Source organism: Seriola dumerili, unplaced genomic scaffold, assembly GCF_002260705.1.
Source record: "Seriola dumerili isolate Sdu_G_001 unplaced genomic scaffold, Sdu_1.0 BDQW01012242.1, whole genome shotgun sequence".
Classification (NCBI taxonomy): domain Eukaryota; kingdom Metazoa; phylum Chordata; class Actinopteri; order Carangiformes; family Carangidae; genus Seriola; species Seriola dumerili.
This window is the reverse complement of record NW_019186497.1, coordinates 267218-294458: the sequence shown is the minus strand read 5'-3', so window position 1 is coordinate 294458 and position 27241 is coordinate 267218. Positions and strand designations below refer to the sequence as shown.

General features: G+C 40.1%; 1 protein-coding gene across 3 annotated transcripts; it reads right to left on the bottom strand.

Moving 5' to 3' along the window:
- Positions 1-4791: 4791 nt before the first annotated feature.
- Positions 4792-26336, bottom strand: uso1 (USO1 vesicle transport factor). Of its 3 annotated transcripts, XM_022770104.1 has the most exons (27): positions 26103-26336; positions 25058-25144; positions 23601-23665; positions 23383-23459; positions 23142-23153; positions 22794-22847; positions 21041-21141; positions 20840-20942; positions 20676-20731; positions 20401-20521; positions 20106-20284; positions 19877-20017; positions 19669-19757; positions 19412-19566; positions 18325-18530; positions 18162-18182; positions 13530-13640; positions 13244-13362; positions 11940-12121; positions 11707-11828; positions 11397-11535; positions 10131-10297; positions 9287-9352; positions 8529-8627; positions 8328-8432; positions 7948-8163; positions 4792-6920 (listed from the first exon to the last, which is right to left on the bottom strand). In XM_022770104.1, exons 1-27 carry the CDS (start codon positions 26166-26168, stop codon positions 6837-6839), a joined length of 2943 nt encoding a protein of 980 aa, XP_022625825.1. In that variant the 5' UTR covers positions 26169-26336; the 3' UTR covers positions 4792-6836. The 3 variants fall into 3 exon arrangements, with proteins under 3 accessions (XP_022625825.1, XP_022625826.1, XP_022625827.1); XM_022770105.1 differs by lacking the exon at positions 18162-18182; XM_022770106.1 differs by lacking the exon at positions 22794-22847.
- Positions 26337-27241: the final 905 nt, after the last annotated feature.

The window sequence follows — 27241 nt, the reverse complement described above, 5'->3', positions numbered from 1 at the left end:
CACTTGTTCTTCAACTCAGCACACCACTGACTTGTACAGTCTGGCAATTCAAAAGTGTATCGAAGCATGAAGATCATTAGCAACAGACTTAGTCTTATAAAGTTAATGCTCACTAATAAACAAATTGTAAGTTTTTACACAAACATAAGTGTAAAAAAGACTAAAGCCAAGCTGCTCGCAACTCCCTGTAAAAGCACAATTTCTTGTTTTTACATTTTTGTTTCCGTACAAACTAAGGAAAGAAGACAGAACATGTTCTTTAGTGAACTTTAGAGGTGCTCGTAGATCTATGTTTTTACTTTGGAGAGAGAGAGAAGCAGGCTAGCTGTTTGTTTTAAGTCTTTATGCTATGCTAAGCTGATTGGTTTCCTGCCTCCAGCTCCACAATTAACACACAGATATGAGTGTGGTATTGATCTTCTCACCTCATGGACAGCAAAGAATTTAGTAACATTTAAGAATTAGTGAAATGTTAAATCTATATAGCTACATGACCTTTGAACTGAAAAAAAACTCATGGTTTCTGTTGTTAGAACAGGACATACTGTAAATGTAGAGAGAACAGGAATCTGGAAAAAAAGAAATCTTTATACTTGCTCTCATTGTGCTAATACCTAATAAAATTAACTAAATAAAATTATTAACAATTCAAATTATTCCTTATTTTGCTGGTTACCATCTGTATTCACCTAAAGTTGGGCCTCAAGTTCAGAAGCTCATTTGGTTTGTTTATAATCACAATTAGGTTTGAATCATTCAATCATTCTGTGGACAACAGAATTTTGTGAAACCATATGTCGTGTCATCACAGTATGATACCACTTAAAAGTCTATAAACAATGCCCAATGTTAAACTGTACAAGAGTGCAACAAAGTGCATGCCCTGGACGTGCCCCTGTGGAAGTGATGTGCCATGCCACACTAGAAGAGCCAATTGGCACAAAGTCCTAAATTTCTTCCACTGCTCCACATGTGGTGAGCATTAGACTCGGGTCATTAAACACAGAGCTCTTAAACTGCTTTTTCTTTTGTCTTAAGTTTGTTTATGTCCATCCAGACAAAAGTAAGTAAAAACAATAGATCCCAACCCTCTGGTGAACTGGTGGCTGAACAGAATACAGCCACCCACAGAGCAAAAATAATAGATGTCACTTATAACTAATTTTACATAATTAGTGTTTTGTAGACAGGAAGATAACATTAACTGTATGTGTATTCTGGATATAAACTGTTGCTTACAGGACATATGAATTTGGGCTGCGACCAACTAATATTTTCATCACTGATATTTTTTTTTGGTAATTTCGTTCGTCTGTGGGATGCAAAAAAAGCTGCAGAAAAGTTCCCATCGCAGGTTCCCAGAGTGCAATGCGATCTTATTTTGTCCAACAAGTCATCCAAAACCCAAAGATATTCTATTTACAATAATGTAAAGAATTGGAAATCTCCCCTTTGGAAAAGCTTGAACCAGCTAATTGTTGGAATTATAGCTTGATAAATGACCTAAACGATTAATCAGTTATCAGAATTTATTGGATTTCATTTTCTTTCACTCAACAAATGAACTAATCAACTAATCATTTCAGCACAACATATGAACTTTGTGTAATTTATGCTCTTTCCATGTTCCCCCAGGGCTAGTCAACATATCCAAACTATGTTTCGTCTGACCAACGGTCCAAAACCGCAAAATATTCAGCTTACTAACATGTACAGCAAAGAAAAAGCAGAAAATTGTCACATTTGAGATTGCCCAATCACTTGATCAACTGGTTTTTTCTCAGCAATACATATAAATATTTTGTAGTTCCAGCAGTAGTTGGTGCTGCAATCAACAATCTACATCAATCTTTCACAGATTTTGTGAACTCCCTGTGAAAATAATCTGATTCAGTGGTTTCCAGAGTCAGATGTGGGAACGCTTCAGCAGTCCTCCAAACAAAATAGAGAATAGGCTTGTTTTATTTAAAGCTGAAACAATTAGTTCATAAATCTATTTGACAATCGACAGAAAACTAATCAGCAACTCTATCCATGATTATCTAATCGTTTTTGTCATTTTTCCAAGCAAAAACACAAAACATTTTCTGGTTCCAGCCTCTAAAATGTAAGGATTTGCTGCTTTTCTTTGTCGTATATGACGGTAAACTGAATATATTTAGCTTTTGAATTGTTTTTTTTATGTATTTGAAGATTAAAACCACAGGATCTGGGAATTTACATTGCAGCTGCCAGTTTATTAGGTACACATGAACCCCTCTCTGTATTATGCAATAAAGTTCAACAGCACCACAAAGGACATGCCCCACAATGATCATAAAGCTGAATCAACACCTCTCGAATCAATTTCAGCAACAACTGCATATTATATCCTTCATGAAGGTGTGATTTATTGCAGGGCTGTTGTATTAGTTTGTAGAAGTACCTAATAAACTGGCAACTGTATAATGGACACATTTCACCAATTTTATGACATTTTATAGCCACAACAATTAATTGGATTATCATTAGCTGCAGCCCTAGTTTTATTTTACATTGACAACTTTCATTTGAAGTCATGTAAATGGAGAAACGATCATCTAGAAATGAGATTTTGATCGGCTTCAGTAGAAACAGCTGTGTACCTCTGTTTCAGATGATAAGGCAATCTTTTCGGGGGGGGGGGGGGGGAGGGAGGGGGGCGCGACTGCAAAGTTAAAAACCATCCTGAAAGAAGCTCTGCGGTCTGTGTGGCATGAAATCAAAAACATGCATCTTACGGTAAAACACCTTCTCACACACTGGAAACCCTGACCCGAGTTATGTCTTCGTGCCCGGTGAGAGGAAGCTGTGAAGCCGCATGGCTGAGCTGCAGCTCAGAGCCACGCTGCGGAGTGAACATCCCAAAATAAAACTCTCACCGGGACAATCCGTTTATCGCGCAGCGCGCTGGAAAACACGTCTGCAAAATGACAAACGACAATGTCGGTGGTCGTTTGTCATGACTGCAGGAGTTTAGACTGAGGTGAACCCACCTTTGAGACGGTCATATGGTGCGAGACGCGTCGGCAGGTGGTGGTGGTTTTCCCTGGAGAGGACTCAGTGGAACAGTGCAGCGGCGGTGGTGGAGGAGCCGGTGGAGGACTTTCCAGAGCGGGGACGAGTCGTGTTAAAACACCGGTGGTTGTTGAAGCATGGTGGTTATTTACAAGTCATGATGCCCGGCCTGACCTTGAGAGTCTCCCCCACACACACACACACACACTTACACACACACATACACACAAAACAAAAAATAAAGGCTCACAGACAGAGCATACCCTTCCTGTACACACCACAGCTACTGGGACAAAAAGAAAAATAGGAGGAGGAGGAGGAAAAGGAGGATGAGGAGAGATGCGAGCACAGGATGCGATGAGGGAGGAGGAGGAGGAGCAGGGAGGGGCGAGGCAATCCAGGTTGATTCAAAGCGTAGTGTGTCATTAAAGGCAGATAAAAATAACACACAGTGCAAGTTGAGTCTCTAAAGACACGCCACAATGTCAAAATATGGGAGAAATAAAAAAATTACAATGTACACAAAGTTGGATTATAAACAGGACAAAACCATCAAATCAGTGGTGGAAAGAAACTAAATATATTTACTCAACTGTTCTTCAGTACAATTTTGAAGTATTTTTCATGTACTTTGTACTACATTTCAGAGGGAAATATTCGACTTTTCACTTCTCAACATCTTATCCCACATCTGTACTTACCAGTTACTTTGATTATAGATTATACACATAAAATATGATTCATTGTTAAAGATTAAACCACCTTAACTTGCAGCATTAAACTGCTGTTTACAGGTTAATGCTGCATCTGTTAAATAATATACTATAATATATATAATAATATAACTTTAAATGGGGTATACTTTATGGTATATCATTGTGGTTGACTGTATATATACGTGTGTGTGTGTGTGTGTGTGTGTGTGTAGATATTTAGCATTTAGGGCAGAATAAAACCAAACCAAAACAATTAGTGTGAATGTTAATTAGTTTGTGAATTTGCTTTTCTGAAACACAATATTATCAGACACATGAAGAGCCTTATAAAATGAGTGCCTTATTATAGTCCTGTGGCTCAGTCTGGTAGAAGGGTCATGTGTCAAAATGTAGTTTTTTTTTTAGACTTTTTATTTGGTGCATATTCCTGAATAAATTTGTGTTCAACCTAACTGACACACAGGGAACCTGGGGCATAGGGCACAGGGCAGTTTCTTTGTCTCTGTAGGCAAATGATAATGAGGCTGTCATGTGTCGCCTCCTGTGAGAACTGTATTTCATGGGACCTTAAAGGCGACAGGTTGAACACACACAATGCAGCGCAGAATAAAGGGAGGAAGAAGCGTCAGCAGAGGCTCACAGATCAGTTAGTCAGTCAGATCTGAAGTGTTGCTGTGACTCACTGTAAGATGCATATCATAGTATTTGCATAGATTCCATATGGTTGTGTGTGTGTGTGTGTGTATGTGTGTGTAGATAAACGGTTCATGTGCTTTCTGATATCTGGTTCAGGCTGTCCTGGTTTAATAGAAGAAATGCAATTCTCAATATCATATATAGTAGGAAAATTCTGAGCTCTCAGGTGACAAAAAGTAGATCCTAAACAGAATGCCTTGTGGGTAAATACTTACTACTGGAACAAAAAACAGTGACAGAAATGGCCAAATTAAATTTTTAGGTACCTTTCCCACAACAATAACCCAAGTTTCCTTTTTAAGAACATACAATATGTCATTTCATGTTATGTTCAGTGCTCATCTTTATTTGAGAGTTTGTTGCCCCCCAGTGTTGAAACTCAGCCATTACAATATTTTTAAAAGCCACCCTGATCAGAGAGGTCACAAACTGTACACACTCTTACAATCATTTTATCTTGACAATCTCCGTGAACGACTTGTGCCATGTGAGGAAACAGGGCAGGTGAGGATAAATCCACATTTTGTTTTTCTTGTTTTCCAAATGTATGGGACAATGTGGTGTTTCAGTGTTCCCTTCCAGTCACAGAGCGGTTTACACCCCCATTCCAGGACGGTGTCACATTTCCTTCCACCTTACTCTCCATTTCTCAGCTCCTCAGAGGAATTATTTTCCTCTTAGAGGTGGATGACGATTGGTCAGACGTCTCTACATATGTCCAGAAGATGGGCAGCGATAGATAAAGCTGCAAAACAATGCTTTCACAGGTGTATTGAAGAGATGACATAATGATTTTAACAAGTTTAGAAAAAGAAAAAGATAAAAAAACATAATCATAAAACATGCCAGTCCTGTGCTAAAGGTTAGTTCAACAGCTCTCTTCATAAATGAGCTTTAGATCTCCATGTTTTTTTGTACAGTGTGTAAAACCTTGTGGAAACATGGCGCACAAGATGTTTCTCTACACCAGAAACCTTTTAGGCGTGGTTTACCAGAACCAAGAGTGAACTGTGTTATCAGTCTCTTCGTCACCTGGAGGCTCAGCAGTCGAATACTTGAGCTGCTCAGACAAGTTGTCTGGCTTCAAAATTCTCCCTGGGGTGTAGCGGGGTTTGTTCGTGCAGCCTCCACATGTGCACAAACAAAACAAGTTTTCTCAGAGGAGCTTTTTTCTGAAAAATGGAACCAGAAGCTTTGTGCCTTTCAGAAACAGTTCAGTTAGAAACTGATTAATGACCAATGAAACTCAAAAATATACCAACTCTTGAAAAGCTGATCCGAGTTCTGTGACACCACAATATCCTGGAAAACATCTTGCTTTAACTTGAATTTTTTTTATTTTTTATTTTTAATTTAATCAAAGCCAAACCCTGTTAAATGAATGATTTAATCCTAAAGTATCCAGGACATAACAATGCCAGAAACATACTGAAACATAGGCGTCATATTTGTGTTGATATGATACTGGACTTTTAAAAGTGATGAGGCCAAATATTCAGACAAAAAAGAATCCTGCAAATATAAATACAAAAGTCTCATTGTGGATTTAGTAAAATTTAATTTATCTACAATTATGTCTCCATACAGGCATACAGACCGATAGATTCTTTATTCATTTCAATGTGGCTCATAAATTGATAAGTTACACAATATCATACAGAAGCTGGATGCCAGTACTGGACAAAAAGTTGCAAAAATACCTTTTTTGTCTTTACATCTTTTCTCTCAGTGTTTTGCAGCATATTGTAGAGCAGTTAGGTTGTGTCGTCAAAACAGAACGAATACTGTAACACTGAACTCGAACTGATTGGGGTGTGAAATTTCAGGGTGCAGCACAGTGACATGTTGCGGGTGATCCTAATGCATTGTGCGTCTGGTGAGAGCAGGAATGCAGGATGGGAAAAAAGCCGCCCGATGGAGCTCACCAGCACGTTTATGAGAAAATGAGAATAACATTAAATCTGTCCATAGTTGCATTTTTTGCTACATTTGAAATCCTCCTCCCTAAATGTTCCGGGTAACTCTTGTGCGTTAAAATTAACCTAGCGTGATTACAAACTATATGACAATACGTTACATTAACCACAAGACTGGTAAAATCCATCACAAACCGATGAGAAAAGTAGCAGAGATGAATGCACTGACATGTTCAAAGGTTTTAGCCGTCACTGAAAGCTGAAATCTTGGACAGAAGAACTTTATCCTGAACAAATGCATGTGATGACCGGGGGTAAAGAAAATAGAAGATAGCATGGCAGCTGGATAAAGAAACTCCTTCAGTATATTAGTCCTACTCTTGAGTTTCTCTCGTGTGTTTCTGTAAAGTCTTTTCTTGCCTGCTGGCAGACAAATTCCCATCTCTCCCTTTTTTTCTGTCAGTGTTTTTCTTTAGTCCTCATCTTCTTCTTCCTCCTCCTCCTCTTCATCATCATCAGTTTGTTCCCTGGCGTCGAGGTCGTCTTCATCTTCCACCTGTAAGGAAAGGGTCACAGTCTAACTAAAGCAAACAGACAAAACACGGCCAAGTAGTTATTCCTCCATGGTAAAACTCACTGGTCATGATATCTCTACTTCCAACAACTACCACCACAGTTCACTGGTTGAGCTGAGACATTAAGATTATTGAAATCTACAAAGACACCCAGCATTTAACTGTTTCCACCAATATACACTGGTGTTTTTGTCTTGACAGTCAGACAGGAATGACTGCAAGGGTGTAATTTCCACTTTTCTTTTCAAAATCTTCTTTTGTCACCCTAAGTTTTACAGTTTCAGCTTGATTTTCTGACGAAAATCTCTCTGAACAGCGTCCTCGTCCAGATGTAATCATCCAAACGAGAGAGGATCTGAGTCTAAGTCACCTGCAGTAACAACTGTGCGCTCACAGCAATACAATATTAATATTTTAATCAAAAGCTAAACGATGAGAAACATCAAACATCACTCAATCAGTGTTAATTTGGCATCAAAGTTTGATTTCGTTTTCGATTTTTGTTCGTTTTTGTCAATAGAAACTGTGTATTTAAAATCTACAGCACTTGCTATCATTTGATTTGTTAAGACAATTGTACCGCATTTTATCATGTGGTTACTTCATATTAAAATTTTTGTATTTTAATTGTGACAAAAGTCTGTCTGACTGCTTTTTGACAAGCACAGGCTATGGGATTTTATCTCCCAAACATTAAATCATAAAGTAATCGGCACAACAATCGCTTATTAATCGCCTTTAAGAAAAAAGACCTACATTTAACAAAGGTATCCCCAGCTGATGTGGCAACAGTGTTATTAAAAACTTCAGGTTATTTGAAGTGAAACGTTACTTCATATTTTTTTTTACTCCTGTGTTTTACAGTTAATCAGTCGACCTATTTTTCACTAACTCACATCACCACCATTTCCCCGCACACTGAACGATGATGATAACATGGCAGTCCAAGTTCAAACTCCTCTATGTCCTGATGAGTTTAGAAAAATGTAATACTGATCGTTTGTCTACCGTCTCTCCCAGGTCTTTGAGTTTCTGTTTGAGGCTATGGATTTTCTGATCCTGGTCTGCCAGCAGCATCAGCAGGTCGTCCTGCTCCTTCTTGGACTCTTGAACCTCCGTCTGCAGCTTTGCTTTCTCCGTCTGCAGGATGGCCACCGTGCTGGTGGCTGAAGCCAGCTGCTGCTCCAGGTCTGCCCGGCTCCCCGACAAGCTCTTTGTCTCCTCCTGAATCAGTGAAGAAGACGGAGAGTGAATGAGTTTTTTTTTTCCCTAAACACATATGATAGAATCCACGAAAAAAAGATGAGATTGTTGTTATATAAAAACTGGAGGTAAAGTGTAACGTTTGACAGAGCACAGACATATTGTTGCACAGATATTCCACACACCTTGAGTCTCTCTGTTTCAGTCATCTGTGCTGCAAGTCTGCTCTCAAGTTCTGCCATCTTGGCTGAGTCTAATGAGCCGTCACTGCTGTGGACTACGTCTGAGGACTGAGAGAAACCAGACAAAAGGTTCATTCATTTAGTATCTGTTAAGAATAATGTGATATTTTTTGGCACAAACTGTAATATTTGCACGATATTTACCCCGGCCTCAGCTCTTCTGAGCAGTTCTTCCCTCTCTGTCTGAAGCTGGTTGATTTCTGTTGACTGAGACTGAACCTGACTCCTCAAAGCCTCCAGCTCCTGCAACAAATTTAACACAAAAAAAAAAAAAAGATGTAAAAATGTAAAATTGAAGTTTTATGAATAAGGCTGGACAATATTCAACATTTTCTGTACTGCCAAGGACCAAAACCAACAGTGATCTGATCTTACTAACAAGTATTGTCTGTGTATCTGATTCATCTGGGCCATAGAGCTCCATTGTTAATGGATGAAATGTTCCTTCTTTACGATGAACGTGGGCACTGCAGTTTATTTTGAGTCAGTATCATAAACACTGTCTCAGGGTTTTCTGCAGGGTTCACCATCGGAAAAATGTATTATAGAAAATAAAAAAAAAATAAAAAAATGTTATTGTTTACGGCAGTCAGGAGGACATACAGTAACCAAGACGTTCAGAAGGTGTTCAGACAGTCCTGAGACAGACTAACACACGTTGGCTTTGGTCTTTTCATGGGTTTTGTTGACAGGAAGGTGAATATAGAATAATGCCAAACTTATCGTTAAACACAGGAGACACAGGTAAAATTCACGCTCTTCAACTTTTCAAGTGTTAGTATCAGAAACAGAACATACAGTACCAGTCAAAAGTGTGGACACACAGTGTGTCAAAACTTTGGACTGCTACTGTATGTTTCACTCAAACCGGGGAAAAGTGTACAGTGATGATGAATCCGAACCTTGAGTAGTTCTGTGTTTTCTGATCCTCCTGCTGAACCCTCTGCTGTCTGCGCCGCCTCTGACCTCTGCAGACACACACACACACACAGTGAAATCATAAATCACCAGCCATTTTAACTGTGATGGGGTAAAACTCTACGTCCGGTTCTAATTGTAATATAACATTCAGAACAACAGCTAGTTTCATTGATGATTAATCTGCTGATTATTTTCTTGTTTAATTGTTTTGTTTATATCAGTTTCCCAGAGGCAAAGGCAGCATCTTAAAACATCTTGTCTGACCAACAGAGTTTTTGCTTAAAAACTAACTTAAAACAATTAATCAATTACCAAAAAGATGCTGATTAATTTTCTGTCAATCAACTAACAAAGTAATTGCAGCTCTAATTCAGAAACAAAAATATGTGACAAAAAATAAAATTGTGCTCGCCTGGGAAGTGTTTCTAAGAAGCTCTAGTACGGTTGGAAATTCTGTTGTAATTGTCTGTCATAAGTTGTTTGCTTGAAAACTGTAGTTGACATCTACTGCTGTAATGTAATGTCCGTTATATGTCATGTATTATTCAAAGTCTATCTGCTGTTTATGTTCTGTGTATGGCTCTGATTAGACCAGACAAACTAAACATAAATTGTGTAGTAATGTCAACAGTTGTTCTGGGAACAGGGGTTGACATGGAGGACAGTTTGTCTACCAATCAATCATACTCAGGTGGTTGAACAGTGACCACTGTTGCCGTTTGCGAAACACTCCCAAGGGTGTCACCGAGTGGGGTCTGGAGGAGTGTGTTTTCCATCACCACCTGAAGCTTACACAAATACACGCACACGTAGACAGTTACTAACCAGGGTGTTGATGAGTGCGTCTTTGTCATCGAGTTGTGTTTGCAGGAGTGTGTGTTGCTTGCGCAGCTCCTCCACCTCCTCTCTGAGCTGAGTCAGCTCTTCTGTCTGCAGCCCGTTCACCTGAGAGACGTCTCCCTGGCTGTTAGACTGACTCTGGTTCTCCTTACCTGAAGGTGGAACCACACACACACACACACACACACACACACACACACACACACACACACACACACACACACTCCTCAAATGTGAAGACTCAAAACTGGACTGTGAGTTGAATGTTGATGTTACATCTCTATTGATCATCATAAGGTATGTTTACATGTGCATAGTGCAAAAGCAGCTACAGGTCGTGTAAGTCTAAATGCATGACCATAAATCTCTCAGATATGTCATGGTGGACTCAGAGTTACTACAGAGAAACAAGAAAACCGCATGAGCCGTCAGACAGCTCAACCAGCCTGGTGGACATTTCTGGTGCATTCACTCTTATTTTCATTTCCCAATAAGTGGTTTACATAATATAGTTGAACTGTTGGCTTGTTTAAATGGATATTTTAGGACATGTGCTTAATCGCTTTTTTGGATGGAAGCAGGCTTCCTCCAGAGTTTAAAAAAAACACGCGGCCAGTACCTGTAATCTCACAAATTAACATGTGGTATTCTGTTTGTTTAATCTGTAAACAAAGAACAATGTAAAACATGACAATTTGAGGTTTTAAAGAGAATAACTCGCTGTAACTGTTTGCCAAGAGATAGTTGGAACATGAAACTTCTCTAAAACCACAAACTGTTTCTGATTGTAAAAGAAAGTGAATAAGCTTATTTCCCAAAATACTGAGCTGTTCCTTTAAAACCTCTTCGATCGTGTGTGTGTGTGTGTGTGTGTGTGTGTGTGTGTGTGTGTGTGTGTGTGTGTGTGTGTGGTTGCCTCATGTGCTCTGTTGTAAAACTGTATCTGCTATCTAGAGATATCGCTGCATATCACTGTCGCTCCATATCTCAGGGATGAGGTAATAAAATGTAACTAACTATTAAAAACAAGGGTCAGACTGTTAATATATATAGGTGTCCTTTAGCACATTTACTACACATAACATTTGCTAAATCAAACCCATACATGACTTTCAAAGTAATCCTCTCCATTCATAACTTACACTGGTTCATGTTTTAAAAAAAGCAAAAAAAAAAACAGAAATGTACAACTTCTTCTTCAACTCCTATTCTTTCTGGAGGACACAACAAGCAGCTGTGAGGTGAACCCACCTAATTTTAGCTTCAGGATGTTGTACTGGTCTTTGTGCTGCTGGATCTGGGACAGCTGCTGAGTGATCGTAGCTTGCTTCTGTTCGTTCTGAGAAGTCATAGATGCTACCTGCTCTTTGAGTTCCTGGATCTGAGAATCCTGAAGATCACACAGTTAAAGCAGCACAGTCAACAGGACAGCACATCGAATACAAATGACATCAAATGCACACAAATTAAAAACAAACCACATGTAGAACTTAAAATGGCACTTCTACTACTTAGCTCTTTGCCTGTGTATAAGTGTGTAAGTGTGGATGAGTCTGCTCACCTGTTCTCTGATCAGCTCTTTGTACTGAGTTACAATGTTGTCATGTTGCTCTAATGTCTTCTTCACCTCCTCTTCCTTTTTCTCCTCCTCGCTGGATTTGTGAACTGCTTTCGTGATGACACCTGGGTAGAGTAGAGGGTAAAGATTATTCTTAAAACCTCATGAAAACTGTCAACTGTAATAAGAAAGGTATCGTCACTGGCAGACAAAAAAAAAAAATGTCTCTGACTGACCCTCTAGTTCTTTGACCAGCTTGGTGAACTCATGGTCAAACAGCATTTGCTCTGGAGACGGGAAGACAGGCTGCGGCTTCTGGGCCGCCCGCGAGTACAGCTCATGCTTGGTGATGAAGCCGAGTTTCTCTACAAAGTTTTCCTTTCCAATGCGCTTCTCGATCAGCTGCTTTAGTTTCTCTCTGAGGGCGACAGAGGGGACAGGGGAAGTCTTAAAAGTCACAAATGGTAGATGAAAACAGAAGCTCAGTTCGCTTCATCTTCATCAGGCTAGGGCACGAAGAACCCCCTGGTTAACATTTCTGCAAGACACACCTGATTACTTCTCACCATATACACATTTATAACTGTAAACAAACTGTGGGTGCACACTAATTGCACAAAAAGGGCTCAGGCCAGGAAAAACATTCCTGTAGTAACAAAGTAGAGACTGAAGTGAGATGAAAGGTCACTACTTGTAGCCGTCTGTCTTCACCATAGAATTCAATTAAAACTGACTGAAATACAAATCTCTTGTAACAACACGACTAGTGACACACTGAATGAGTCGGTTTCCTCAGCAGGTTTTTTGTTTGATTCAAACACACATCACAAGATGAAACTGTGCTTTTCCTCTACAGAGTCTCAGTTTCAAATCAGTGATCAAAAACAAGTCAGGTAGACCTGTCATCTGAACGGCACACCAACACAACATCGTTTGATTGACATGTAGTACTGTGCAAAGGTTTTGGTGAGGATGCTTTAATTAATCAATTAACTTTATACAAAGTGCAGTGAGCAGAAAAATCTAATTCAAATCAATATTTTGTGTGACCAGCCTTCGCCTTTAAAAAAGCACCAGTGCAAATGGCAGGGGATGTATCCCTGCATCAGCAAAGCAAAGCAAGGAAAGGAAAACTGTACTGATCCAACTATTATAAGCTGTAAAGCATAACAACAGCAAGTGCTAAAGAATGACTTTCCCACTAAAAGAACCACACTGTCACTTTACTAAATACATCATATATCAAATGGAAACATTATTCACAATGTGAATCTCTCATCCACGATTAATTGACAACTCGCTTTACCACCTGAGCCACAGCTGCACATATCAACTAAAATACACTTAAAATATACCAATGCTGCTCCAATATATGTCTGTGGATAGGGGAGAAATCTGATTAATTAACAGCATGGACACTAGGTTTGTAAACTCATCACACAACAAGAACTGATTTGATTTATTATAATATTCTGAAACACTACACATTCACCCTCTGTGTAGCAAAACAAAGTGTGTGAACTGGGTCAAAGACGCTTACTTGGTGTAGTTCTCCAGTGAGTTGTCGTTGTAATAGATGCAGATGCCGAGAAGCAGCGCACACAGGCCCTGAACCAGCCTTTCATCCTCTCCCAGGTTCTCTGAGATCTGAGCCGTCAGCTGCAGGAGGCAGCAAGTCAAGGATTCATTCAACACTTGCATGTACTGTACGTTTCCCTTAGGGATGGGTTCCTAAGGGGTCTGGTTTCAAGTTTGTAAGTTGGTATCAGAATTTCTAAAGCTTGTAATGGCACCGACAGGTGGCTTGTGAGCTGCCTCAAGGATACAAAGGGAACGTTTTCCTGATTGTGTAGAAAGTGTGTGACAGCAATCGGACAGTTGCTGATCCACGTGCACAGCAGCATGAGGAGGCCCACCCTCGTCTGTACTTTACTGCCCTGTAGAGCAAAACATCAACAACAGGTCAACATATGCATCTGAAATGAGAGGAAAAAAAAAAACCTGCTGACGAGAATCCTATGAAGACCAAATATGTCATTATAGAGATATTAAAACATCTCGAGTTTAGATAATGAAGAACCAGATGTTACATGTGGAAGTTTATGTACATCATAGCACATGTTCATAACCAGTATCAGAATGGCACCCAATATTATGATGTATTAGAATTTTAATTCTTGTCGTAAACTTTTAGATTAAGTCCAGATTGGAAGATCAATTAAGCAATAGTTTTTGTAATTTCTTTAAAGAGCAAGTTTTAATTGGCATTTGCTGAGTGTGCAACAAGAAAGAAATCCAACAAAATGAATGCCAATGTTTTGTTGAACGGCGCAGATAAAATGGCAACAAAAGTTGATTTTGTTAGGACAATATTTATGCAACACTTCTGATGGGCCAAGTGCAACTCAACAAAAAATACTGACAAAGTAAATCACTCCACGTTAATCTGAAGCACCTCAATCACATCAATCATTAGTAGTTAATAACACAAACAAAAGACTAGCACACATTTAGAATTAATACATTCAGTATATTCAAACAAGGTTTCGTTCCCCAGAGCATGCAGTTCTGTCACAGGAAATCAACGTCTTTCAAGCCTAAAAAAACACTTTACATTCAACCATCGGGTATTCCTCAAATTCACAATTTTCTAGTATTTTGTGGTTTCTAATTTTCATTCTGCAAATAATTGATGATCAAAACATTCTGAAACTGCTATTGAAATGCTATTGTTTCCAGCTTTAAGCACATGCAAAGCAAAAGCCATTAAATGTGCTTTTTGATAATGAAAAAGGAACTGTAATAATAATTAAAAAATTTTAAAAAGTGATATAAAGGTGATCATGCATTTCCATGAAAACAGCTTTGAGAAGCATGTAGGAGGTTTAAGATCTACAACAGACCTCAACCTGGATGTTCTTCCTCTTTAGAAAAGTTGAGTTCCAATGGATATTTATAGGAAACTTTTGCCAGTTTTGAAAAATTAATCTCAATCAACAGTAGAAAAAGAAAGGATGATTTTCATGGAGCTGGAATGTAAATTGAAAAATCAGTAGAGATTTAAACACAGTGCAGAGATGAGCAGAATCTGTACACTCTACACTGTAGCTGTTATAAGCTGGTGCATTAACACTTAATGCACAACATGCTTTAAGAAGCGCAGACCTCTTTCCTGTAGTGAAACAAAAGATGCCAAAACCGACAAAGTATGGAGCTCTGAGCGATGACAGTGTGGGTAAAAACTTATCAGCATTCCATACAGCAAAAACTTACGAAATCACCTTTTCAGATTTTGTCTCCAAATTTGACGTAATGCAAAAATGAAGAAGAAAACAAAAAGAAAGGAAAATGACCACAAGTATTAATTGAACAAACACAGGTCCCTTCTCTGTGTCTGCGTGAGCGACTGTGGTTAAAACCACAGAAGAATTGTCCCTCCCTTCAAACTGAAAACCACCATGACGCAACATTCACACATTATTTTAACCTTGACCACAGTCTTGTCAACCCTGGGGGCTCAAACAGGAAGGTATCACAGGCAGGTGTTGAGGTGGGGGCAATCCAAATGTATTGCACTGGTCCAACTGGTCACCTACCGGTTGGACGTGTGTGGAATACCTTCACAGTCCAGTGTCCAGAAGGCAACCTGTTCAGAACCGGTGTGCAAAACCAATTGCTGCTGCTTGCATCTACAGTCTCTTTGTTACAAATCATTAAACCCCGAGTTAGTGACCACAAGTGAGAGCTGGAATGAAGATTTACTGGTAAATCAAGAGCTCTGCCTTCAGGCTCAGCTCCTTCCACACTGCAGCAGTTCAGTGAAAATGCCACGCCAGTTCACGGATCATTCTCTCGCTCCATCTTACCCTCACTAGTAAATAACACCCTGTTGACTCATCTGAATACCCAATAATTAGAGCTCACCATTTTCTAACAAGAGACACTTAGCTTGTGTCTTGCCGTGATTTCCATGGAAAGAAGAACACATATGCTCACAGCGTAAGTAGTTTGTCATCAAGAACAAAAATCAGTTTTACCTCATTGATATGCAAATGTATGCAGCAAAGCAAGTCTAAATTATCCACTCCATATGAGGTACCTGTGATGAAGTCTCTACTATGTTTTGTTTTTGAGTTTTCATCAGTGCCAATCAGTTTCTTCCTAATTACTCCAAGTGGCTCATTATTATCAAAGATTTTTTACACTTTTATGCCACATATCTGGTATCATTAGAACGTGTCAACTTAAAGTGTTAAGGAGTTCGAGCAATTTCTGGGAATTCAGTGTTCCTTCATTCATATTAGGGCTGAACAATCAATCGAAATATAATTAATTATCAAAATTGCATTATGACCAAGTGTAATATGGAAATCACAGGAGCTGCAATTTTGTGATAAAGGTAAAATGTGACACAACATAGCATTATAAATTATAAAGCCCTAATTCATATGCAAATATATGCAGCAAGGTGCAAAATCTAATCCGATCATCTACTCCATATGGATTACCTGTGATGAAAGTATGAACTTTTCTACTATGTATCGTTCTTGAGTTATTGTGTCTGTATAGTAACAGAGTCACAGACGCCAGCATGACGACATAATGCGCCACGGTGGCGAGACATACAGACGAGAGGCAGAGGCTCACCGAGGGCAGCAAACGTTATTCTCCACTGTCTCCCACAAACTCCTCTGACACAGACGTTTTTGTTTGTATAACTGCAGAAGCTGCAGTCCCTCAGCCTTTCCTGTACCCATCTGCTGATTCAGGTGTCTCTTCATCCGTCTTCAACAAGACTTCTTATTTCTTCTTTGCTGCCATTGTCAGATATTCGGAGTTAAACTTCATTGCACATTTGGGTTTACCAGGTCTGTCCAACAGCTTCCCCCCAACACTTAATCCAGTTTACCATGAGGTTGACAGCGTCCTTCTTTTCTTCATCTGATTACTCAACAAAAAAATTAATTATTGATCTTTAGCCTATGGTGTTCAGGTACCAGGTGAACTTATCCACTGTCTCATTCACTGATTATAGTCCATGTCTGGTAATTAAAACACAAAGCACCAGTCGTGTCATTACAGAACCTACGATCAGACCCAGTGGGCCTGATACCCCAAACTGCTCGTCACTGCCGAGGCACAGGCAACACTCCCCCACAAAACAGAGTTACAGAGTGGACCCTCTAATTCACCTTGAACTCATCTTAAGTATCCCCCTAACTCACTCAGTGCCTCTCATCCTCGGCAACTCCTTACCACCACACAGCTGGCCAATCATGGAGTGAAGAGGGTGTCAATGCCAGATTGTTAGTTTCAGAAAGGTACAGAAATGATTAGACACTGATCCCCTTATCTGATGTCGGAGAGGTGTGGGGGGAGGGAGGTTCCGACGTTAACTGATCCTCCGAAAAACAGTTTGGAAGGAGCATAAAGCTACTTACTTACTCAGACCGCTTAACCAGCAGAAAGTGGCATTCCACGACCCAAGGTGCGTTCATCAAGATCTCACTCGCCTGCTTCGTCAGTAGGCATTACGCCAGACCCCTACACTTAAACCGGATGCTGGCCCCCCCTCGTTCCTTCTTCTGGATTTAATTAGCAAAGTAACGTGTACCAGGGAGAGGGGCACAGTTTTCCAGATGCAACTCACCTGAGACCAAGATAGCTAAAAGCAAGGAGTTTGTCAACCAATAACCAGGAGTTTAACCAGGAAAGTGCACATACTGTAAGTTCATGCAATTTAGCAGACTGCCATTCATCACATTGCAGAAATCTACAATGGGAAGAAAACAGAAGAATGGCAACTCCAAGGGATGCATTAATTTAAACTAAGAAACTGCCAGGAGAACCAGGAGGGTCGGTTAAGCATGGCTGAATAATGTCAGCCTTCATTTCAACACTGAACATTAAAAACCTATTTTAGAACCCTATGAACCCACAGTGAAAACTGATTCACCCTCTCCTAAGTATAAAGTTTAACCACATTTGTAAGCAGGTACATGTAAATAAGAACTTGGACAGGAAAAGGCACGAAAGCCGCTGCAGCACAAAACTTCCTGAACAGACAGAAAACGCTTTGCAGCACGACAAACGGTCCGAAGTCAGAGCTCAAAGCAGGCGTTAGGATGATATCAACCGAGATACTGCTGTGTCCCTTTCTTCTGAACCTCTTTTGGGTGTCCACTTGTGTACTTCCCCACACTCCACCAGTGAACAGTGAGAGCAACTAGGGCTTCCAAGTCTGTGGGGAAGAGTGCAACCATGCGCCACCCTTATGAGGAAGAAGGAGGGGTAGTAAAGAGTTAAAGGGAAGTAAGACCCCCCAACACGTGGGCCATCAAGACCCCTACTACAGATGCCAAGCCAAAATATTCAGGACAGGTGCCGCCCAAACATTTAAAAAAAAAAAAAAAAAAAAAAACACACACGCAGACACAGTACACACACACTTTACTCACCCGCCGGATGATCTTATCTCCCTGCAAAACCACAATAATGTGACACTGTTCTGTTCACTGTTGTTGACACTTGAGTATGTTTTTACACAAAGCTATGCTACCCACACACGCATGACCTATCAGCATCCGCTTCATTCAAGCAGCATCATTTTCACTGTCCTACCTGGGAGAGGATGTTGGTGCACTGCTGCAGCAGCGAGACGGGGGGTTTGCCCAGGCTGGTGGCGAGTTGAACCCTCAGCAGCTGCTCCTTCTGGGTGAGGTTGTCCTGCAGGGCGTGCGCCAAGGCCACAGCCGCACACCAGTTGGACAGAGAGTCTGCAGAGAACAGGCCTCCGCACAGCAGCTGGCCCGCTGAGATGGAGTTGGCTGCGGAAAAAGTGAGCGAGTTCATAAAGTTGAAGGTATCAGGCAGAATAAACAACAGTCCATTTACGATTGTGATAATATGCAAAACCTTTAACAAAGATTAGACTGTTCAGGAATATCGAGTCCCATTCAGCTCCAGGCCTGACTCTGTAAACCTTTGGAGAAAGTAAAAACTGCACCAATTTGGCAGCAAACTTTTTTTTTTTTTTTTTTTTTTGCAAATTAGGCTTCACTGACAAGTAATTAGAGCTAAACTGAGATAGTTTGGGTTCCTTGCAAAAAATGTTCAAATACCATATACAGGCACGGTATACTTCTTCACCAATAAACACGGCAACAAGTCCCTGGATTTGTAAGTCTTATAAATGTCTCACATAATATCACTGCTCTAAATATAGATGAGGATGTGTTCTGGGTAATCAATACAGATAAATTGGGAAAGCCTTTTCACTTGAGTCTAATTGGTCACGTTATTTAAAAAGAAAAAACACTCCACTTGTGTGTTAAATGCTCATCATACAGTGATGCTATTTTCTATCATAGATTTTCATCCTGTAGATGAGTCTGTGAGTGTTTTGCTGAATCCATAAAACAATTACTGGGGAAAACTATAAACCTACATTAGTTTTGTTTTACAGTTAGGAACAGCAGCGCCTTTCATTCCTCAGCGTAAACTTCTAATCGCTCAAAGTGGGAATAGGAGGCTTCAAGATTACCCAGGTTTTTCCCTCAGAGCAGAAGCAGTATTTTTATCACAAGTAAAATGTTGATTGCTATTGCTACGATTGATTCTGAGATGTGCAAACTGTCTACAAACCCGAGAACACTATAGCACAACAACTGAAGGCCACTTATGAAACTCTAAACTCGGTGTAACTGACCATCGATGGTTGAGGGCAGCAGCGTCGCCACTATCTCCCCCTGGCCTTTCTGGTTTTTGTAGAGGAAACACTGGAAACAGTAGAGGACAGCACAGCGAAGCACAAATGGTTGTCTCTCATTCACCATGGACATGAGCAGGACCACGATGGCCGGTCTATGGAGAGATGAGGAAGAGAGGAAGTGGGGTCATTAGCTCGATTTCCTTTCAGATGGGTATGGGAGATTTAATATCCTGGCTCTCTGGTTGTTGTCTTACCTTGGTGGGTTTGAAGGAGCATTGACAGAAGCAAAGTAGTCCTGGTTGACCTGTGAGCCCCTGATAACCTCTGATACAGTGTTGATGGTCTGAAAGACAGCGGCCAGATCACAAGCTTGAACACAGTTTGCTTTAATGTAGCCAGGCCTGAGTGAGCAACTGTTCTCTGTATTGGGTTTATCATTATTATTATTATTATTATGATCACCTCAGTGAGGATGTCAGCAGGCACACCAGTGGCCATGAGGATGGTGCACAACTGCTGCAGCAGGCCGCACTGGTACATGGACTTTTGACAGCTGGCTGTAGCTCCAGGAGAGTTTACTGGAGACACCATGACTCGCACCAGCTGGGATTAGGAACAGAAAACTGATCAGCGTGATGAACTGATAATCTGGAGATTTGTGCAACAGCTCGAAATGACGGTCCCGGGTTACCTGCAGCATGAGGTGGAGGTTGGTGACCTTTTGCGCAGACCAGCCAGAGTTATCGTCACCGACCTCGAACCAGGGCTTCATTCTCTGGATGTAGGAGCCCTCCTTGAAGAAGTTCTGGTTGGAGCTGTTGTTCTTTAGCAGGTTGAGCAGCAGCAGCAAACAGTCCTCCACCACAATACCTGCACACAGGGAGGAGGACCGTTCAGGTCAGGATATAAATCGCAGCAACATCAACAACAATCTAACCATTTTATTCTACTTTGAAGACCATAGGTTTATCTACAACAATTTTTACCTCCGTCGCTGCTGCCCTCTTCTGTGATGATATCTAGCAGACGCTCAAATGCGTTCTCAAAGGCCACTATTTTCTGAATGGCAGCATTTCCTTTAGTCAACTGCTGAAGCAACAGCAAGCCCTGTGGGAAGGTGGAACACAGGTTGTCATGTATCTCCTGAAAGTTTGGTTGCTGCGGTATTACACTGATATTTAACTGTCATGATGTAAAGACCTGAACAGGCTTTCATATGTGGTTTAGTACAAAGCTTAAACAGAAGAAAAAAAGAACTCACATCATTACGAATTACTTCTCTAGAGTCTGCCAATAGGTCCATCAATCTGGAAACACCTATGAAAGGAAAAAAATGTTTCTCAGGAAAATAAGAGGCTCAAGAAAAGACATGCAGAGATGTGATTATAAAAACTGAAGGTGCAGGTACAGAGCGGATAAACTCACCCATGGGGCTGACCAGAATGACGCCCTGGAGCTGGACACCCTGGTTCTTGAGGAGAGCAGTCAACAGCTTCACCCCAGGCCAACGCACATGGAAGTCAAACTCCTAAAATCACAAAACCACATGAATACATTGATGGGCAGCTGCTTAGACAAATGTGATAACACAGATGTCTTGCCACGGGAGTAGACACAATTCAGTACCTCCAACAGAGTGAGCAGAAGGGTCACGTGCTCAGGGTCCTGGATGAACTTGTCTGTAAACAGGGCACCCAGGTCATCTGCCTGTTTCTGGGCGTTCTCATCTGCGAAAAGGGGGGGATCAACAGCTGAAATCAGAAATACAGCAGGAGACGTCTCTCTACTGAGGGGACCAGGGGGTTTGTTCATAGCAATCAGCCTGAGTTAGACAGCAGTCAATATTGGACCTGAAACTTCTCACAATCTTGCAAGATGGTGTGAAATCAATGTTGGTTTTCTGCTGTTAAACAATGAAGCTACAACAAATATGTGAATCTGTCCAATAAATGCACACATGCTCAGGGTGACACTTGTGAACACGCCTACTGGGGGGAAAAAAAGGGGTGACACACAGATGATGGGAGGGTGAATTTACTATGATGAAGTTACTATGATGAGGATTCTACTGTGACACAGAGGAATAAACATTTAATGTGGGATGAACTGAGAGCTTTAGTAAGACAAGGGTATTTCCTCTTTAAGGGTTTGTTACAACAAACTACAAAACAACATATTTTCTCATTCACCTCTGGTGTCATCAAGCAATGCAGGTAGTTTCAGATTTATTGACCCATGTTTTGATATAATCCATCTCTAAGGCCCCATTTGGACGGTTTTTATTCTCCTCGTGGGGTGATTTTAAAACTGCCTGAGCTGGTCAGTGACTTTAATCTTATCCGGGACGTGTATGTAGGTCATTTTTCACCCTCTCCCCTGTAATAGCTACAGCTGAAATTACTTTTTCAGTGAACTCGCTGGTCGTCCTGTAATTAAAATCCCTACAGGAGCCACGTCCATGTATTTTAAAATGGATCTCTCAGTTTTCTCAGCTGGAAGATTTTCTCTCCTTCATTTACCAGCTCAATGTAAAATTCAGCTTCTGTGGTAAAATGGTGATGTTAATCCTGTCCACACTGAGTGTAAGATTTCTACTTCCACCCCAGAATAATGAAGATGAACAGAACTTTTTTGGAAAATTACATTTAAGGCTGCAACATGTTTACATTAACAATGGATCAGATGACTGTGTGTAATGTGAAAGGGATGAACCCACAGAGAAACATCCCCTGACTCTAAAGTTTCCCTCAGATCTACAAAACTCTTTAGCACCTTTCAGCTCACTGTTTTGGATCACTCTCATCGGTTTTATTTCTAGTTACAGCAGGCAGCTGTTTTCACCCATGTGTGTGTTGGATATGCAAATAAGCAACTTTTTGCTAACATGTTCACTATTAAAAATTTTATAATGTAGCCAAAAATATCAGTTCATGTAGATTTTCTTAAACCAACAGCAACATCTGGTGTTATCAACAACGTCTCTGTTACTGTAAATAACCCACTGATCACAACCCTTGTGGAAATGAAACAAACTATCTGCATTGTTAGATACATTCAGAGGAAGATGAGGAAATATGTTTTTTGTCATTTGGGTAAACTGCTACATACTGAAGACACACACAAAAAAACAACTCAATAATTAAAGTGTAAAATTTCATCACAGCAGTGCAAAAACAATCAGGTATTAAAATGTGAGGAAAACTAAGGAACAAAAAGAAAAGACTTATTAAGAGACAGAAGCTGGAGCATGTGATGGCATTAGTGAAGCATTCTTGTTACCACCAAAACATCTTCCAGTCATTTGATTGCTGATTTTAGTTACGTTAGTTTTCTAGTAGTACTCTAACTACTGCACATTTGGCTTAGTTTCAGTACTGACCAGGCACGGAAACATTCTTATGCTTCCCTGAGACAGGGAGAGGGGTTACTGCGTCTGTGAGGGCAGGGGGGGGAAGAGGAAGTTTAAAGCTCACCCGAAAGCTAGCACTCATTCAACCACTCTGAAGAAGTGTAGAAAATGACCTGCCTTGATTCTCATGAAGACAGGCTAATAACAACAACCAAAACACAGCCAGATTGTTTTCAATCTGGATACTGCAGGAGGTATAAAAAAGAATAATGTGCTGCTTTTCCACATCCCAACCAAGAAGAACCTATGATTTGTGAGTGCTGCTTGCTGGCTGTTAGGGGGGGGGGGGGGGCATCATGCACAGACAAAGAGTTTTACCTTCTGATTCATCTGTAGGGTTAAAACATGGAAGAGAAAAGAGAGACGAGAACCTTTACATGAAGCACTCATTATCAGTGTATAGAAAAGGGGTGTGCAAACTGACGCATGAACTGAACTCATTTTACACATGCAAACAAAACAACGGCTCAGTCATTCAAGAGTATTTACAGGAGACACATAATTCATTCAATTTAAGGTGAATTTCGTAATTTATGATAATTATGGGAGGGTTTAATACCTTGCTCTTCCTCCTCATCATTGCAGATGATGTTATACAGTGTGTCCAAAGCATAGCCGAGGATTTCAGAGTCAGACCTGAAACATAGATTTCATTGTCAATAGATCTGGAGTCCAACAAAACACACCTACTACAAATTACTTTATAATAATAGGCACAAAGCGCCCAACATGACAGATACCAGACCGAACAAAAACACAAACATTACATGAACAGACCTGTCAGTTTGCAATATGTTAATCAAGTGATCCATCGCCTGTGTGCCAACTTCCATGCGATATTTCTACAACAGATAAAAGGCAAAGCAACGTTTAATTTTATATTACCTGTCAATAACAAGGCAATTAAAAGCAAAAGAAAAGAAAAACAAGGCAATATTAACACACACATATAAATATGACAATATGAGGGTAAAATAAAATAAAACATAAAAATAAGCTAAAACTGTTAAAACAGAGGCGAACAAAAGCTACAAGGCAGCTACAGTGCAGTGCAGGATATGAATGAAATAAATCATTGCATCAGAGAACCGTTAAGTTTTAACTTTAAAGATCCATTGCTGTTTTTTTTAGGTTTCTCCTCATACATGTTGCATGAAAACTGAATTCTGCTGTTCCATGTTCAGATTTGACCTGAGGACAGCTAGCAGACATGTCCTGGATGGCCTGAGAGATCTGGACAGTTAATGACACTGCAGCATATCATAAATATAAACCATTCACTGCTTTACAATCCAATAGATGCATTTTTAATAATAATCATAAGATCAATCGACAAAAGCATTTTGTGCAGACAAAGAAAATTAACAATGGTGAACTTTATAGTGTTTTTCTTGTAACATACAGGAAGTCTGCACATCTATCTCTGTGTTCCTGACCAGCGCTGACACCCTTGCTTGTTAATGTGCAACCCTGTGCCTCCTAAGTCCCTTATTCATGCCTGATAAACTCATTACTCATGGTTGATGGGGCAGTCAGTGACAAAACTGAAAGTGAACAGAACTGAGAGGTGACTTGGTCAATGCCTATGCCAATGATTAGTTCATTTTAATCAGCAGAGTCTGACAAACAAGACCTTTATCTATGACCCCTATTATTGGTTGTTGATGTTACATAAAAAACAATGTGACAGCGGAGGAAACATTGGAAACAAATGTCTCCATTAATTTACATAACAATACAGTCCAGGGCAACAGGGATTAAACTCCACTGCAGATTTCTCCTTGCCGACAGCTGCTCTCTACCAACAAACTCCATCATACATTCACAGCTTATGGTTTATTATGTCCACCTAGATAAAACATGCAATCATGTAACGCAATCAAATACAGTAACCCAGCAACAAATCACCACCTTTGAAATAATAATAATGATAATTTGAATTATAATATTCAGTTTTCAATCAAACTGGTTTTTATAAAGACAGGTGTTATTAGAAACACCCCTCAGTAAAACCCAACACTAGCCAGCCAGTGACACTACAAACTCCAAAATGATCATGAAATTAAACAACACCTCTCTATAACAGTTTCATCAAAAGCTGAACATTATGACTTCCGTGAATAAAGGACTGTTGAATTAGACTGTATGGGTTTTCACTTTGTGTACCTAATAAACTAGCAAGTGAGTGTATTCCTACTGCACCTCTTTCCATCAACTGTCTTCTGATGCTTTACCTTAGAGAGGGACTTAAGTGCCCGGACAGCATCTCTGCGGTCTTCTAGGAGCGTTGAGGAGGCCACCCTGTCACACAGCTTCTGGATCTGTCAATACAGATATCATCATTACTTTTTTGTTCATAACTCTGCCTCATTTACATGTATATATGCATATGTCTTTTTTGAGAGAGCGATGACATGAAAATTTAACACACAGTTACGCTGATGAGGAATGTATTGCCAATTCTGCAGGAATGACAAGCTACATCTCTAAACAGCCAAAACAGGAATGTCTAAAGACAAAGATCTGATTATGTGTCTCTGACCCTCCTGTAATGCCAGGAAAGTCCTGCAAACAAATACATCACATGTAGAAGGTGTTGATTGTTTTAGTATTGACGTTCCATAGGATTATACCTTGTGAGGATTCTCAGCTTGTATTAATTTAATAACGCTGTAAATTGGACATATTTATGGTGAAGGACATGGTGATGAGAATTTTCACTATTTTCTGACACAGTTTGACTAAAATTGAAGAATAATCGTTACTGAAAACAATCATTAGCTGCAACCATACATGACATGTAGACTGTATACTATCAAAAACGAAGGCCTATTTTCTATGTATTTCCTTTCCTATTATTATCCCTCATGGTCGAAATGAGCATATTTGAATTCTTCATTGTTTAAAGTATTGTAGTGAAATGTTGAGTGAGCGATTGCAGGTTGACACTCAAAACAATCCTCACTTTTCTTTCATTATTTTTTCCACTCATCACTGCTACGTGCAGAAATACAGTAGATAAGTCATGGACAGACCCACAGCTGCTGAATGACAGATCTGCTACGTTAGCTAATTAGCCTTCTGACTAGCTCGCTGTTGTCACTTATTAAGGCATGGCCCGGTGTCTTAATCAATCTATGTGTTTTTTTGGAAGAAAACACTAATCAACCTTCAGTACAAAACACATTTATTTCTTGGTGAGCCTCAGTGTGTCGCATACACGGTGGTGAAATCGAAGCTAACTGCAGCTAGCCGCAGCTAGCCGGGCTGGTCTCCTACCGTCTCCGCTCCGGACGGCTGCGGCCCGGCTGCCTGCCCGCCGATCACTCCTCTGAAGAAGTTCATCTTTACAGACGTCCTCTCTGTGCCGTATTCAAAGCGTCTCTCCTTCTAAAGAAACCCTCAGACCCCACTCTCCGCGCTCCGTGTGATAAATATGTGAAAAGAGAAGAAAAATGTACACAATGATGATTTTTTTGACACTGTGTACACTGACTGACCGACCCCGGAACACAACTGTGGCTGCACTGCGCCTGCGCGCAAACGTGGCGATACGTGGCTGATCAGCAGTCAGTGAAGGCATCATTTAAAGGGCAAGAAGAAAACTAATTCATTACACTGTGTGAAAGGCACAACATACAGAGAATAAAAGAGAACAATTAATTCAGCTCATCATTTTGTAAAAGATAATATAAGAGCAGTAGTGAAGGAACTATTCAGGCCATTTACTTAAATGAAAGTGTTAATATAACTATACAATAACACGTTCTACATCAGACATATAGAAATATAATATAAAAAAATTCAGACAGACACACACAGACGCAAGACACCCAGACTGAAATATGTTTATGGTTGTTTTGTGTCTCTTAGTCTGTCTTTGTCATTTTGCATTTTTTTGTAGTGAGTTTGTGTCTCTTTGTGGTTGTGTTGTATCTATTTGTACTCATTTGACTGATATTCCAACAATCAGTGTTAACAGTCACTTCATATAAAAGCTCTGGCCCAGGCCGACTGGGATTACAGGGAACTCTGTAATCCATCCATAGCAAAATATACTGAATCATCAAAAGTTAAAGTGTTCATTGTATAACAGAGTGGCTTCTGTTAGTGTTTTGTTATATTACTAGAATCTTACTGATGCATAAACATATAAGAAGTATTTTAATGTTATAAGTGGTTGGGGTAATTTTTACAGTGTTGTATCTGGTGTTTGCCAAAACTGGATTACCAACCAGACAAAAAGTGGACAGCAGCCTTGGGGCCCTAGAGCCTGTGATTCCTGAACAGTTGGTTTGTTACCATTTAACTAAGTGCAAATCGGTCAACTGAGTGATTTTTACATAATATTGCAACACTAGTATTGAGGTCCTATGTATAGTGTTAAGACCTTTATTAATTCAGTTGACGTCTGCTTA